Source organism: Pempheris klunzingeri, chromosome 5 (genome assembly GCF_042242105.1).
Source record: "Pempheris klunzingeri isolate RE-2024b chromosome 5, fPemKlu1.hap1, whole genome shotgun sequence".
Lineage (NCBI taxonomy): Eukaryota > Metazoa > Chordata > Actinopteri > Acropomatiformes > Pempheridae > Pempheris > Pempheris klunzingeri.
This window is the reverse complement of record NC_092016.1, coordinates 25,002,450-25,015,716: the sequence shown is the minus strand read 5'-3', so window position 1 is coordinate 25,015,716 and position 13,267 is coordinate 25,002,450. Positions and strand designations below refer to the sequence as shown.

The 13,267-nt window shown below is 41.6% G+C and overlaps 1 protein-coding gene across 1 annotated transcript; it reads right to left on the bottom strand.

Annotated features, from left to right (window-relative positions):
• Window positions 1–545: 545 nt before the first annotated feature.
• dkk3b (dickkopf WNT signaling pathway inhibitor 3b) lies at window positions 546–6,920 on the bottom strand. The gene is made up of 7 exons (XM_070831146.1): window positions 6,727–6,920; window positions 5,986–6,111; window positions 5,706–5,786; window positions 3,249–3,341; window positions 2,259–2,403; window positions 1,015–1,165; window positions 546–797 (listed from the first exon to the last, which is right to left on the bottom strand). The coding sequence occupies exons 1-7, from the start codon at window positions 6,895–6,897 to the stop codon at window positions 755–757; spliced, it is 810 nt and encodes a 269-aa protein (XP_070687247.1). The 5' UTR covers window positions 6,898–6,920; the 3' UTR covers window positions 546–754.
• Window positions 6,921–13,267: the final 6,347 nt, after the last annotated feature.

Here is a 13,267-nt window from a genome sequence, read left to right as displayed (position 1 = left end):
ATGGGCTGAACCAGATTGTACATGCTTTTCCACATCATCTGCCTAAACGTGATTGTTGGTAATAAACATTTAACAGGTTTAACATTTAAGAATGATGACCTTTTCCTTGTACATGCTCATATCATATGCTAGTGGAGGATGTATTTGGATATGAACTTTCTGGAAAAACAGAATTTGAATCAAAAATATTTCTTAATATGCAAGTCAAAGACCTTTTTGTTTCCTATGGTTGTGCTAACTGTGTGTGTGTGTGTGTGTGTGTGTGTGTGTGTGTGTGTTAGTGTGCCAGGGAGACAGAGATCTGTATCAGTTTGCACAACGGTCATTTGACTATCAGCCTCTTCCTGAACATTTCCTTCATGCGTCTCCATGAATTCGTGTGCATGTGTGTGTTGTTTCTCGGCTTATGCTGCCTGACACACAGTAAAGTGACAGAGGTTTGCCCTCTAGTGGTCAGCGCTGTGTCTTGCTCTCACTCAGCAAAAAAAGAAATGAAGTCCACCTGAGGGCGTAATGAATAGGAGAATACCACAGTAGAGCTTTTCTTGGTTCTCAGTCAAAACTAAAAACAAGTCTTTTATTTGCTTCATGACATATAATACACATCGGTAGTAAGGCATAAATAAGACAGTGCAAGTCCTGTCCCGAAGCTACATCCTATGTTTGTATGAACTGTTGATCAGCAGGTTTGATGGATGCTCAGAGAGGATGTTAGAACAGCTCCTGGACTGTGTTATGTATAACTTCCTCGTGCTCACTCCATCTCCGGGTGCCACCCTCCACAAACAGATCCACGTCTGTGAGAGAAAGGACGCAGCTCAGAAAAACAAAACATTTGCAGCGATGCTTTTGCTTACTTCTATTCTATACCCCCAGACATAGCTTATAGAATCTGTTGTTAATCGATATTGTATGATGTTACTACAACAGATAAAAGATATATCTTCAATCTAAAGAACGATTTCTGATTTCTGGGGGGGTTTCGGTGTAAATGTAGACGATGTTTGCTCTCACCCATGAGGTTGGCACTGGAGGTCATCGGCACACGGGCAGTGGTCACGGGGGCCCTCCTGGTCCCAGGCCAGCATGTCCATCAGCAGGTTGTTGTGGCTCAGACAGGCCTCCCCCTTCTCCGGTTTGGGATTACACACTGGGAACAACAACTCTGGAGGAGTCAGAAGAAAAATTAGATATAAATAATACATTTTTAAAAAGTCCCAAACTGTTTTTTACTTTGTTGGTTCAGCCACTCCATCACTTCTAATATGAACTGCACAGTACATGTTGTTACAAACTAAAAATATAAAGCCCATATCAGATTCATAGATATGAAGACTAGACAGCACAGATTACTAGGTCAATCAAAATCAGACAAGTTCTACTGTACAAGTGCTATTTGGTGGGAAACATAGCAGTCAGCACGAGAATGTGCACAAGTTCTTCCACTCAGTGCTTCAATGTCAGTCCTTCAGTGGTGACTGGCTGTGATGACCGCTAAAGTTTCCCCACACCATTTCTATTTGAGACCTTTACACAGTATATGTGACCGATATCATGGAGGGAGGATATTCTGTACAGTGTGTGTTTGAAGACAGAGAGTGGAGGGAAACGTGAAACCTTAAAGAGCAATTTAACAGCCCAGAAGATTTCAGAAGTGTAACTTCATAACTGCTGCACTTCCACTGTACTGGGATGGAAGCAGAGATGTCAGAGGAATGGTGAACGGGTCGTACTTGTATTGTGTCTAGTCTTTTTCAACCCTACATTCACCCACTGACACAACAGTAACACAGGAGGTATCTAGTTTGAATGGAGGAAACTATTCATCGCATTCTGATGCTGTGCACGAGCAATTTGAAGCTGAAGACTGAACCTCCGATCATCTGAGCCACGGGAGGACACCTAATAAATATAAGCTTCTTTGTTGCTGATATCTCTAGTGGTCAGGGAACAAATGTGTGTTTTTGTAATTCAAGTGGGCCAGTTCACCCAAATTCAGTTCAAAACAATAGTAGCAGTAGCAACAAAATGCACAAGACAGTTAAAAGGATATGAGAAGCAATAGAATTAGATTATGGATGAAAGGACAGGGGAAATTAAAGCTTATGTGAGGGGCACGCAAAGACGCATCACCAGACTTGACTTAAGATAACCCTACAGCATAATTGTGCTCATACCAACTTATGAGGAATATGAGGGGGTAAGTCTGTCCATCTTCTCTTATGTCAGTGTCCAAGGGTGTCACTGTTAAAGCTCACCCCTTTGAAAGGCACAGCAGAGATCCGGCCTGCAGTCGCTCTGACCCTGACAGATGGTTCCCTCTGTTCCTTTGGTGGCATTGACTGTACACTGGCCCCACACACACATCTGGTCTGAGCAACACTCCTCATCCTTAGTGCAGGGCTGAGCGGGGACACACGTTTAGAGATGAAAACACACGTGGGCTGTTGCCGCATTCACGGTTAATGCAGTTTTGTACCATCATTCAGTCTTTCATGGGTGTTTTTGATTTATTAATGTTGCTTTACTGTACAGGTGTAACTTCACCTGACATTGTAACCTCCACCGAGGAGGTTCCTTGGTTCGGTTTTGTCAGTTTGTCAGGAAGATTACAGACAAACTGCTGGCTTGATTTTTTATAAATGTTGGCAGAAGAGCCTAGCATGGACCAAGGATGAACCCAAGAACTTTCAGAGTAGATCCAGATCCGACTAGATCTGCTCCGAAACTGTAACAACACCAAATTATAATATATATTATTATATTATTGGTACGACCAAACATACGACACGTTTTGGTAAAGTGTCCAAGCATATAGTGCTTACATACATACGCTTACATAGATACACAGCGCTTGTATAGAAGACCAGACTATTAGCCTCAGCAGAGGTCTGTGCTGTCCAGGTACCCTTCTAGTTTTCAGCATTTTTTGCATTGTGTTGAAGCACTTTATCATGATAATACACCTTTATGTGACTTGACTTATTGGTTATGTTGCTAGCATCCATACTTAATTTGTCATTGGTTAAATTATGTGCAAAATCTGCTACTGGGTTGGACAAAGAAACATATTACTTTTGAAGTTATAAAGCAAACAGTTGCCTTTGATGACGTTCACCTGACAATGGAGCCTTTTGGATTAATTCATCATCTTTCTGGTTGCTAAATGACTGTGAGTCTAATATTCTCTCTTGTCTTAGTGTCAGCTTTAACAAATAACTACACCACAACACTGACGGAGTCCCCACCATATCTGTTGGTATGCAGGGGAGGCACTTGGAGTGCTCGATCTCATACAGGCAGTACTTCAGGTCACCACAGTCCTCGTCCACCATGCATTCCTGGGTTGAGATAGAGAGAGTTGCTTATATAGCCTGTAACAGAATTAAAGTGCATATAGAAAGCTAGATTGTAGACCAGGATTTGGGTTCTTTTAAATGTTGTCACTGCAAATCATCAGCTTCCTCTCTCTTTCTTAAAGAGAAATGACTATTTCAACTTTTGATACATTTATTATCTTTCAGACACAATAATGGCATTAATGTAAACACAAGCTCATCTGATGGCAGTAAAATATGCAACACTGCCAAGATGCACTCAACCAAATATAATTATGGTTTCCGTTTTCCTGTATCACAGTAAAAGTTGTCCTCTGCCCCCCCCCTCCAGTGAGTTCCTAAAGCTGTGTTTCTGGCAGCCACAGTCCATCTCGATGGAAACTGTCTGCTGGAGAACATCAGCGACGTCTGAATTACACAGAAGGGCTGAATCTAAAGTTTAAACTCCCCTCTCTCCTCTACACTACGCTACTGTGATCACTGATCACAGTAGCAGACTACACCGCACACTGCTTTAAAAAAAGGGTACATTTTTAGGGCAGATTTTCCCTGTAGCATAAATAAGACTCTTTTAGTTGAGATATTTGAGAATTATTTAACTCTTTTCTAGCGGTCAGAGGAAACAGCGCCTGCCAAAATCAGCACAGGCCTGCTGTGAATCCACCATTTTGGTGCTTTTTTTCTTTAGTCTTTATCTTTGTGTGTGCTGCCTCTGGGAAATCAACACAGAGACAGAGCCAAGCCCCTGAAAGCAAAGCATTATTGAGGCTGGCTGGGCTGTGTCAAAGTCAGAGACAGGATCAAAAGCCTGACAGCAGAATCTGTTTGTTATTAACCAGGGTTACTTCTAATGATAGACACTGGAGCATGTCGGCTGCACCCCTGCTACCAAGTGAATTGTTAGTTGTCTAGTGAATCTGTCCTTAAAATGTGTGTTCACCGTGTGACTGATGTTAAAGCGTTCCTCCCACATTCAGTTTCATAAAGCTCTCACTCCTCGACATGGCATGGCGTGCAAATAAGAAGGATTTTAACAGGCTTTTCCTCTGTGCTGTTGTCAGTATGGTCTGTCTTTCTGTAACATTTGCCGTGAAATCAGATATGATTAAGCAAACAGAGCTACAAGTATGGACCACACTACCCACAATACCCTGCAATTATCTTGATAAATGCCAGATGACTACAGCAGTTATTGGTCTCCTAGGCACAGTATCAACTTTTACCTTTCTATAACATTTTCCACAAATGACTTTGCAGGAAAAGGAGGAAGAACTGTAACACAGAGGACCCACTGAGCAACAGACCCCATTTAAGCTACTAAGCCTGAGGGATTTCTAGTTAAACTGAGCAAAGCTAAGCCCTCATATAATCAACCAACTAAGCTTAAGTCACATTTTGAATTTGAGGCCTGTTAAACTACCCGTAGACCACACTTACCTCAATTTCATCCAGCTATATCTACCACTATTCATTCCCACGTTCATTCGGAGTATTGTCTATGAAGTGCGTACCAACATCACTGTGACTTCCTTCAGTCTAATTCAAGTGTGAGGCTAACATTTCTATACAGTTAGTCATTTTAGAGGAGTGGACCTTACCCTGCCTGGCTCGCAAGCTCACTTGCTTCCCTGGCATTTTTTTCCAGGCGCGAGCTCTATTAACATAACCACTTTCTGTACTTCTGCCAGGAAAGCAAAAGATCAAAACCAGCGTTGTAAAGTAAAAATGGCAAAACAGGCAGCGAGCAGCAGTAATGGCCTCAATCCAAGCTGGCCTCCTGAAGGTTAAAACTATGAAAAGTATACAGTAGGTCTGGTTGTTGGATGATCTCATTCTTTATAAAACAAGTTGAGACAACGCAGCCACAGTTGTAGAGGCACTCCACCTCTCTGTCTCTTCTTCCAGACACCATGAATACTCACAAAAATGAGGGGAACGTGTTCATATAAAAACTTCACATTTCAATGACAAAGCGTTCTGAATAAGTTGGCCATTTCTTGAACTAAAAATACAAGATGACTGACGCTCACTGGGGCTTTATCTGTGTTTCCCGAGGGCTGCATTTACAGTTTCCTTCATCATTACTGAAGGAGAAACATTTGGTCTGAATCCGGGGCCGTTGGGGTTTCGTGTTCCTGTCTGAAAACCAAACATTTCTGGAAACCTGAGTCGACCAGCTATCAGCTGGACAAGCAGACCCAACACGTTACACTGCTATGTGTATATAAAACTACATATTTAGTGTCATTCTAATACTCTCAGTGTCAGGATGGAGTAAGATCAGATTACAGGGAAACTTAGGCCAGAATGCAGCAGGTCCATTAGTAACAATTCACATAGACTAAACAGGGAAGGCAAAAGACTCACGTGATCCACACTGTTCCACTGGCCAGAAATCTCCATATGGATGTGTGAAAGATGAATCTCTCCTGTTTTATTATCGGTCTCCTATAAATGGCACAAAAGGGTATCAAACCTAATGGTATGTTTGTGTTTTATTCATGATTTATTCAAAATAAAAAGTTAGAAAACCACCTCAACCCACCCAGACATGTAACTCAAGAAACAAAGCTGCTTTTTCTCCATTTCTGAAAACATGACCTGAGAGTTGCATGATGTTACCATCCTGTCAAAAGTGAAGCCCTACCTTGTCGGCTGTATCCAGGACCTGAACCGCTCTGTCTCCGTCCTTTACCACCTTCTTCGTATCATTGTGGTAGCTGGGACGCACATCCATTGACGTTAAAGCCGATTTAGCACTCTCAGTGGTTATCTGTTGGGTTGAATGTTAGCACACACGTGGAATCAATTCATCAGTCTTAGAAATAGCCACATATGCCAAAAGGGGGGGTGGAGTATGAATCCTCAGGGTGGCTCTAACTGAGCAGAGTTTGTTGATACACAGCACCAAGTGATTGAGATTAATCTCCTTCTCTTGGATGACACGAAGGGGAAACTTCCCAGTGCTTCACAAATGATCAAAACCAGACACTGTCTTCTGAAACATCTGCAGACCTGTTGAAATCCAATTGCAGGGAAAATGTCTGCCCTTCCTGCTGCCTTCTCACCTGGTACCAAAGACTGGTGGGTGTGTGTAGAGTTCTCAGCCACAGGAGTGTAAGGGGTTAATACCATAGAACTATTCCCTTTATTGAACTGAGTGGACAATATCCATTTCGAGCAGCTACAATGATGAGGACTGTTCATACAGAAAGCTGACATGGAAACTATGCCTAGTATGTAAGTGTGATGATCAGAATTAGGCTGACCACCAAAACAATTCAACGTGATGTGACTCCTAATAAAGCAGGGGTTTGATAAACAGTGGCTTTCTCCACCCGAATATACAGCTGCGCCCTTGTATGAATGAATAAAATATGACGCAGACCTGGTCCACAGCCTCCTCCAGTATGTGCTGAGTGTCCTCCATCAGCTCCTCCACCTCCCGGAACATGTCGTTCAGACTGACCGGGACCCGCTCCAGGATCCCAGCCCCGCCGCCTGCCGCACACAGCAAGCACAAAGTCAGAGACACCGACAGCAGCATGATCCCGGACATCTTCCCTTCTCCTCCTCCTCCTCCTACTGTAGCCTCTGTAGCTCCGTCTGTCCGAGCAGCGGCGCAGAGTGACGCACGGAGAGCGCACAGCCGCACACAGCTGGAAACGTTTTATTTGGAAAGTCTGAGAGGTGGTGGAGGAGGTGGGGTGCGGTGAGGGACTGGAACAAATCAGGTTTAATGGCGTGGAAAAGGTTCAAATTGCATTTCATGAAGTATATGTCAGAACGAAACGGCTTTTTAAGGCTTAGGCGCTGTAAAATGAAAAGTTACAGAAGATGAGAAGCTGCTGGCGGGGGATGTGATCTCCAAAGGGAAGTTCAGCCCAAGTCCAAGACTCACTCATCACACTGCCAGTGGAGCTGACAGGAAGCCTTATGAACCTTATTGCAGTGATCTTCTGTTACTGGAGTTCTAACCAAAACTTTTGCACACAAAAAATCCTAATTTTACACGTGAAGTTCACGGAACCATCGTCACAACAGCAGAGAGAGAGAGAGAGAGAGTTTTCATTTTATTTCATGCACTCTTAGAAATTCCCCCTGTTAAAAAACGGTAAACAACTGGCAGTAGGGTTGCCAGGAAATTACTGTAAAATTAACGGTATATTACAGTTTACAGTTAACTACTGTTAGTATAAATACAGCAAAAAGCTGTTATTTTAAACCTTTACAGGAAAGTACTGTTGAAAAGATTAGCAGTTTATTACCGTTTATTTACACTTCTTAAGACGTATATTTGCAGCTTTTAACTGTGAATTTCAGCAAAATACTACACCTTGTTGTTAATTCATTTCCTTCTAGCAAAATAGACAATATATTTATTTTTCTAAACCTAGTGATTTGATAAATTACTTCTTGCATGTCATGTTATAAACGCCATGTTTTAATGTGATAAAGAAACATAGCCTTTGAAACTGCAACTTAAAATGCCAAGACAAATAATAAAACTTCAAAGTGTCTTCTCAAACCATGCCTCTTTATTGAAATTGAACAAAGTATCAACAAGAACAAGGACAAGTATTGCACTGCCTTGCCAAAACCTTGTGCGAAAAGGTCACCTTTTTAAGGTTAAACAAAAAGAGTTTGGTGGCTCTTAGGATTAACACACTTTCTCATAACATAGAGAATAACTTCAAACTTAAATTCTTCTTAAAACACTAAAATAACAAAACCAAAAAGTTGCTTGAGAACTGAGAACAGCAGCAACTACGTGTGTGTGTGTGTGTGTGTGTGTGTCTGCGTGTGTGTGCATGTCTATGTGTGTGTATGTGTGTAACTGACTATATGAAGTCCCACTCAAAATCCATCAGTCTCTTCAGGAGACTTGAGACCGGAGGGCTGACGGAGGGAGAAGCTCTCTTCTTGCCTTTTCCTTTGCCCCCTGCAGCCTTTGTGCCCCGCTCAGGGTTGATCCTGATGAATCGCCTGAAAAACAAGAGTGCATGTTCAGAGTTGGTGTTGAAAAACATTTACTGTAATTATATCCATGTGTTTAATGTTCTTGATATTCCATATTGTAGTTGATTTACTAAGCCCAGCCAGGGTATGAATTGAACCAATATTAATATGTCTCAAGGCATTGCATACCCATATAACAACCCCTACCGACATTTGAAATTACAAGAAAATGTTTTGTGGGGTTTTCCCCTTTAGCAACTGTTAAGGTCGCGCTAGCTAGTTAGCTAGCAAAGAATTTACTCATGGTGTGCCTAGCTAATGCTAATCTTACAAATGACTCCAATTTAAGTAAGTGATGGTTTTTGCCTATTCTAATTAGCAAAGCAGTAAGAAACTCACCTGTTTGTTGTGGTGATGGAACTAGATAACAATTTGGCATCAAACTCCACTCTCCAACGTGTCTCCTGCTCTCTCACCTTCTTGTTCCCAAAATGCATTGCAAAAAATACAAGAAATTACTGTTTTCTTTTCTTGAAGTAATAATACAGTAAACTAATGTTATAAACTGTTATTATACAGGGTAACCCTGTATTTAAACATATCAGGATCTTACTGTTGAAATTTCACCGTAAATTTACAGCAATTTCTTAGAGTGTGGTACGCAGGCAGAAATACAGCAGGCTACAGTCCTGCTTCCACTCATAATCTCTACTGAAGTCACTGACTGTATTTAATCCTATTAAACTGCCAATCATGTCATGGCAGTCTTCTAACTGTGATGAGCTGTACTGACAGCTGAATACCAACATACGGCCTTATTTTCCCAGGGTTTATTGGGAAATCATTAAAGCAAGTTGCCAGCTCCAAGAGGATTCAGATTTGTGCTTTACTAATTTATATCTAGCTGTATAAGCAGTAGAATGAAGTTAACCTAGGAGGACAATAAGAAACAATAACTAGCAGTACCCTTTCACACAGACATAGAACTGCAAGCAAGTGATGCCACAAATGACCTTTTCCCTGCCTGCCACTGTGCTAGACAGGTAATGTTTTGTCTGCCACTTAGAAACTTTATCTGCCACTTTTAAGTTTATGTGCTAAATGAGGGGATAACATTTAGTTAATGTAGATGTCGTTTAATTTAAAGAATGTTGTCATTCAGTGGATGATAGGCCTGTATTTACACAAAAAACATGGCATGCATGATAAATTCACTGTAGAAGTTGGAGAGACTGAACACTACAGGTGCTCCTCTGACTGAGAGAGAGGCGCCACCCTGTCCATAACCTTTGTTTTTTTCCTCTCCATCCAATTTTACGGGTTTCTTAATATTTGGAAAATGATGCCACTGTAGCCAGGTTTCCACCCAAATGTAACACATATTCTAATCAAAAGAAAATGCGTATGAATGCTTGTTTCCATCCACTGCTGTTATACAATTACTGGGGGCTGGTGCCAATTCTCCCACCAAAAAAACCATTAAACTAGTGCAAAAGAAGAGTGTGCAACAAGATGGCTAAATACAGGCACTGAGGCAATTATTTAAAAATGCAAAATATGCAGTGGGGCGTGCTGGAGTGGGGTTATGAAAGTATGCATGGACTTATACATACAGCCACAAGCTCTATACATTATGCAAGTTCAAGGTTTCTTCCTGTTAAAGGGGAGTTTCTTCCTGCCACTGTTGCCTGATATAATATCTGATGCTTGCTCTCCTGCTGATTCTTGAATCCTTTATTTTGAATTCCTGAATCGTTGGGTCTCTCTCTTAATTAAAGAGTTTGGTCTAGACCTGCTGCGTATGGAAAGTGTCTTGTTATGAATTGCCGCTATATTAATAAAGATTGGTTGATATATTATGCTCTAAGCAGCAATGCTCAGCTCCAGACATGTAAAAGGTAATACCCAACAACTGCAAGTGCTGTAAATTTCCTGTAATAAAATAAATAACTGAATTGCCGTAATTGGGTTTCAATGATGCAGGTCTTTCAACAAAATTCTTAATTTGCCTGTAATTAGTACCACATTTTGTAGTTCTTCACAGGGAATGTTTCAGCAAATAATTAGTAAGTTACAGACCAATAAAATAAAGATCTTTCAATCAAGATAATAATTCTGTACACTTTTAATGTTTGCTGCACTATTACCTGAGTATTACTTTCTAATTGTCAGATTATTGAAAATACTGTGGTTACAAAACCGTTGTGATGTAGCCTCTCCAGTCTGTGTGCCAGTCCCCCTTCTTTCTGTCTCTCAAGAACACATTGAGTGAGTGTCGGTCGTCTTGGCAATGATGCTTGTTGAAGCTACCCATACGGGGTCGCTCCAATCTGCTTCATCACCTTTGTGGTAATGGCTTAGTTTGAGCTGGTGAACCTGGTGGTGGCAGCAATCATTCAGGCTCTGAAGGACAGCAACGAGACACTGTTGCTGAAAAGCAGGGACGATGTGGGATGGAGGAGACTCTGAAACTTCAGGAGTTAGCTGATCTTCCAAGGGATCGCTGTCTGAAGGGTTGAGGAAGAGTTCCTGATCCATTCATAGAAATAAATCTTGACTGACTGACAGAAGTCAAAGTATTTTACAATGTTGTTGAATTGGATTCAATAGACCAATCTTCATTAACACTGAATAGCATTATATGTAGCTTGTTGCAGAGTGCGTTAACAGCACGGCAGCGGGCTAGCGCCATAGCTAACACCAGGATTGGTTAAAAATAAATGTAGCAAGTCTAGCGTGATCTAATGCTACACTTTCAGCTTGAAGTTAGCACCAATAAAGTACCAGTGAAACTGTATCAGCAAACAGATTAAAACAGTCAAATGATGCCATTCGGCTCCTGCCTGCAGCTCCACACCAGCTGCCTGTCTGCTCACAGCACAGAGGCAACCCAGTCTCCTAGAAGTTTGTGACATAGTCACGAAATTGTAATCTATGATTTAATCTATTCTCTTTTTTTTCCCCATAATTTCAGATTTGTTGGTATATGTCAGATATTCCTGTTCCTGTTGCCATGGTACTGTAGTACTGCTAAAGGCGGTAGCAGTAGTGAGTGAGTGAGTGAACAGTGCTGAGCCACAGAGGAGCCTAATGGTCGTTTCCACTAGTACCTACTCGGCTCGACTTGACTCGGTCTTGTTGCGTTTCCACTAGCGCTAGTACCTGGTACCAGGTGCTATTTTAGTACCTCCTCACTGGGGCGCCCCCAGAAATTTTTCACAGGGGGGGCCAGATAGGGCCAGAGAAAATCCTGGGGTGGCACACCAAAACCAAAAACAATAACGGAATTTCAAGAAGAAAAGCTGTTGTAAGTATTGAGGCTAGTCAAGATCAATGTCAGTATGAGAGTTAAGGAATCACATACTCATATACTTTCTAATTTTACAGTTAATGTTACTTAGATGTACATGGACTAATACAGTACGAGCCTGTTTTATTAAGTGTTGGTTTATTTATGAGTTAGGACATTCATTGTTCTAATAGGGTAGTTGTATTATACAGCTTTACTATTAGGGAGTACATTCATGTAATGAACTAAACAGTAACAGGGAACAAGTCTACTCAAGTTTAAAAACACCACACAGAGGCCTTTGATTGTTTTCAATACAGCTTTATTCTGTTGTAAACATGTAACAGACTATGTCCACAAAAGCATTGTCTTTGACAGTAGACATTTGACCACAGCTCTGAGAGGATTCTAGCCATGCGTGCGCACTTATTGAAGCCTCGTCTTCTGTCCCCTTGAAGAGTACGAGGGAAAAACTTGAGATGCAGCTGTTTGGCCCCTCTGATGTTGACTGGGAAATATCTGTGATGAAACATGAGGACAATAAGTTACTCTGAATTTAAAATAGCAGCAGCAAAAACAACAATAATAACATGAGTAGCTGTCCATAGTAATCTCAGATTACAGGTGTATTATTAGATTAGATTAGATTCAACTTTATTGTCATTACACCTGTACAGTACAAGGCAATGACATGCAGTTTGACATCTAACCAGAAGTACAATTAGTAGCAAGTGCAAAAATATATAAGGAGGATATACAGAATATACAGAAGGATGTTTAGATGCTCTATACAGATTATGGACCCACAGTCAGTTCTGTTCTGACTGTTCAAACTCATCTACCTGTAAACATGAATAAGAAGCTTTCTGTTGTTGCACCAGGATTCATAACTCAGTGTTGACACCTTGTTACCACACGTTTATCCAGGTGAAGTTACTCTCTTGCCATTCATTTCCTCATGAGGGACCCTGTTCTCGGCTCACCTGTTGGTCCAGCCAGAGCCGGCTCTACCCAATGTGGCGCCCTAGGCGAGATTTTAGATGGCGCCCCCCTCCATCGGCGATTATGTAAAACTGCTACACCTGATGCTCACTGTGATAACTGCTACACCTGATGCTCACTGTGATAACTGCTACACCTGATGCTCACTGTGATAACTGCTACACCTGATGTTACACTGTGATAACTGCTACACCTGATGTTACACTGTGATAACTGCTACACCTGATGCTCACTGTGATAACTGCTACACCTGATGCTCACTGTGATAACTGCTACACCTGATGCTCACTGTGATAACTGCTACACCTGATGCTCACTGTGATAACTGCTACACCTGATGTTACACTGTGATAACTGCTACACCTGATGCTACACTGTGATAACTGCTACACCTGATGCTCACTGTGATAACTGCTACACCTGATGTTACACTGTGATAACTGCTACACCTGATGTTACACTGTGATAACTGCTACACCTGATGCTCACTGTGATAACTGCTACACCTGATGTTCCACTGTGATAACTGCTACACCTGATGCTCTCTGTGATAACTGCTACACCTGATGTTCCACTGTGATAACTGCTACACCTGATGCTCTCTGTGATAACTGCTACACCTGATGCTACACTGTGATAACTGCTACACCTGATGCTCACTGTGATAACTGCTACACCT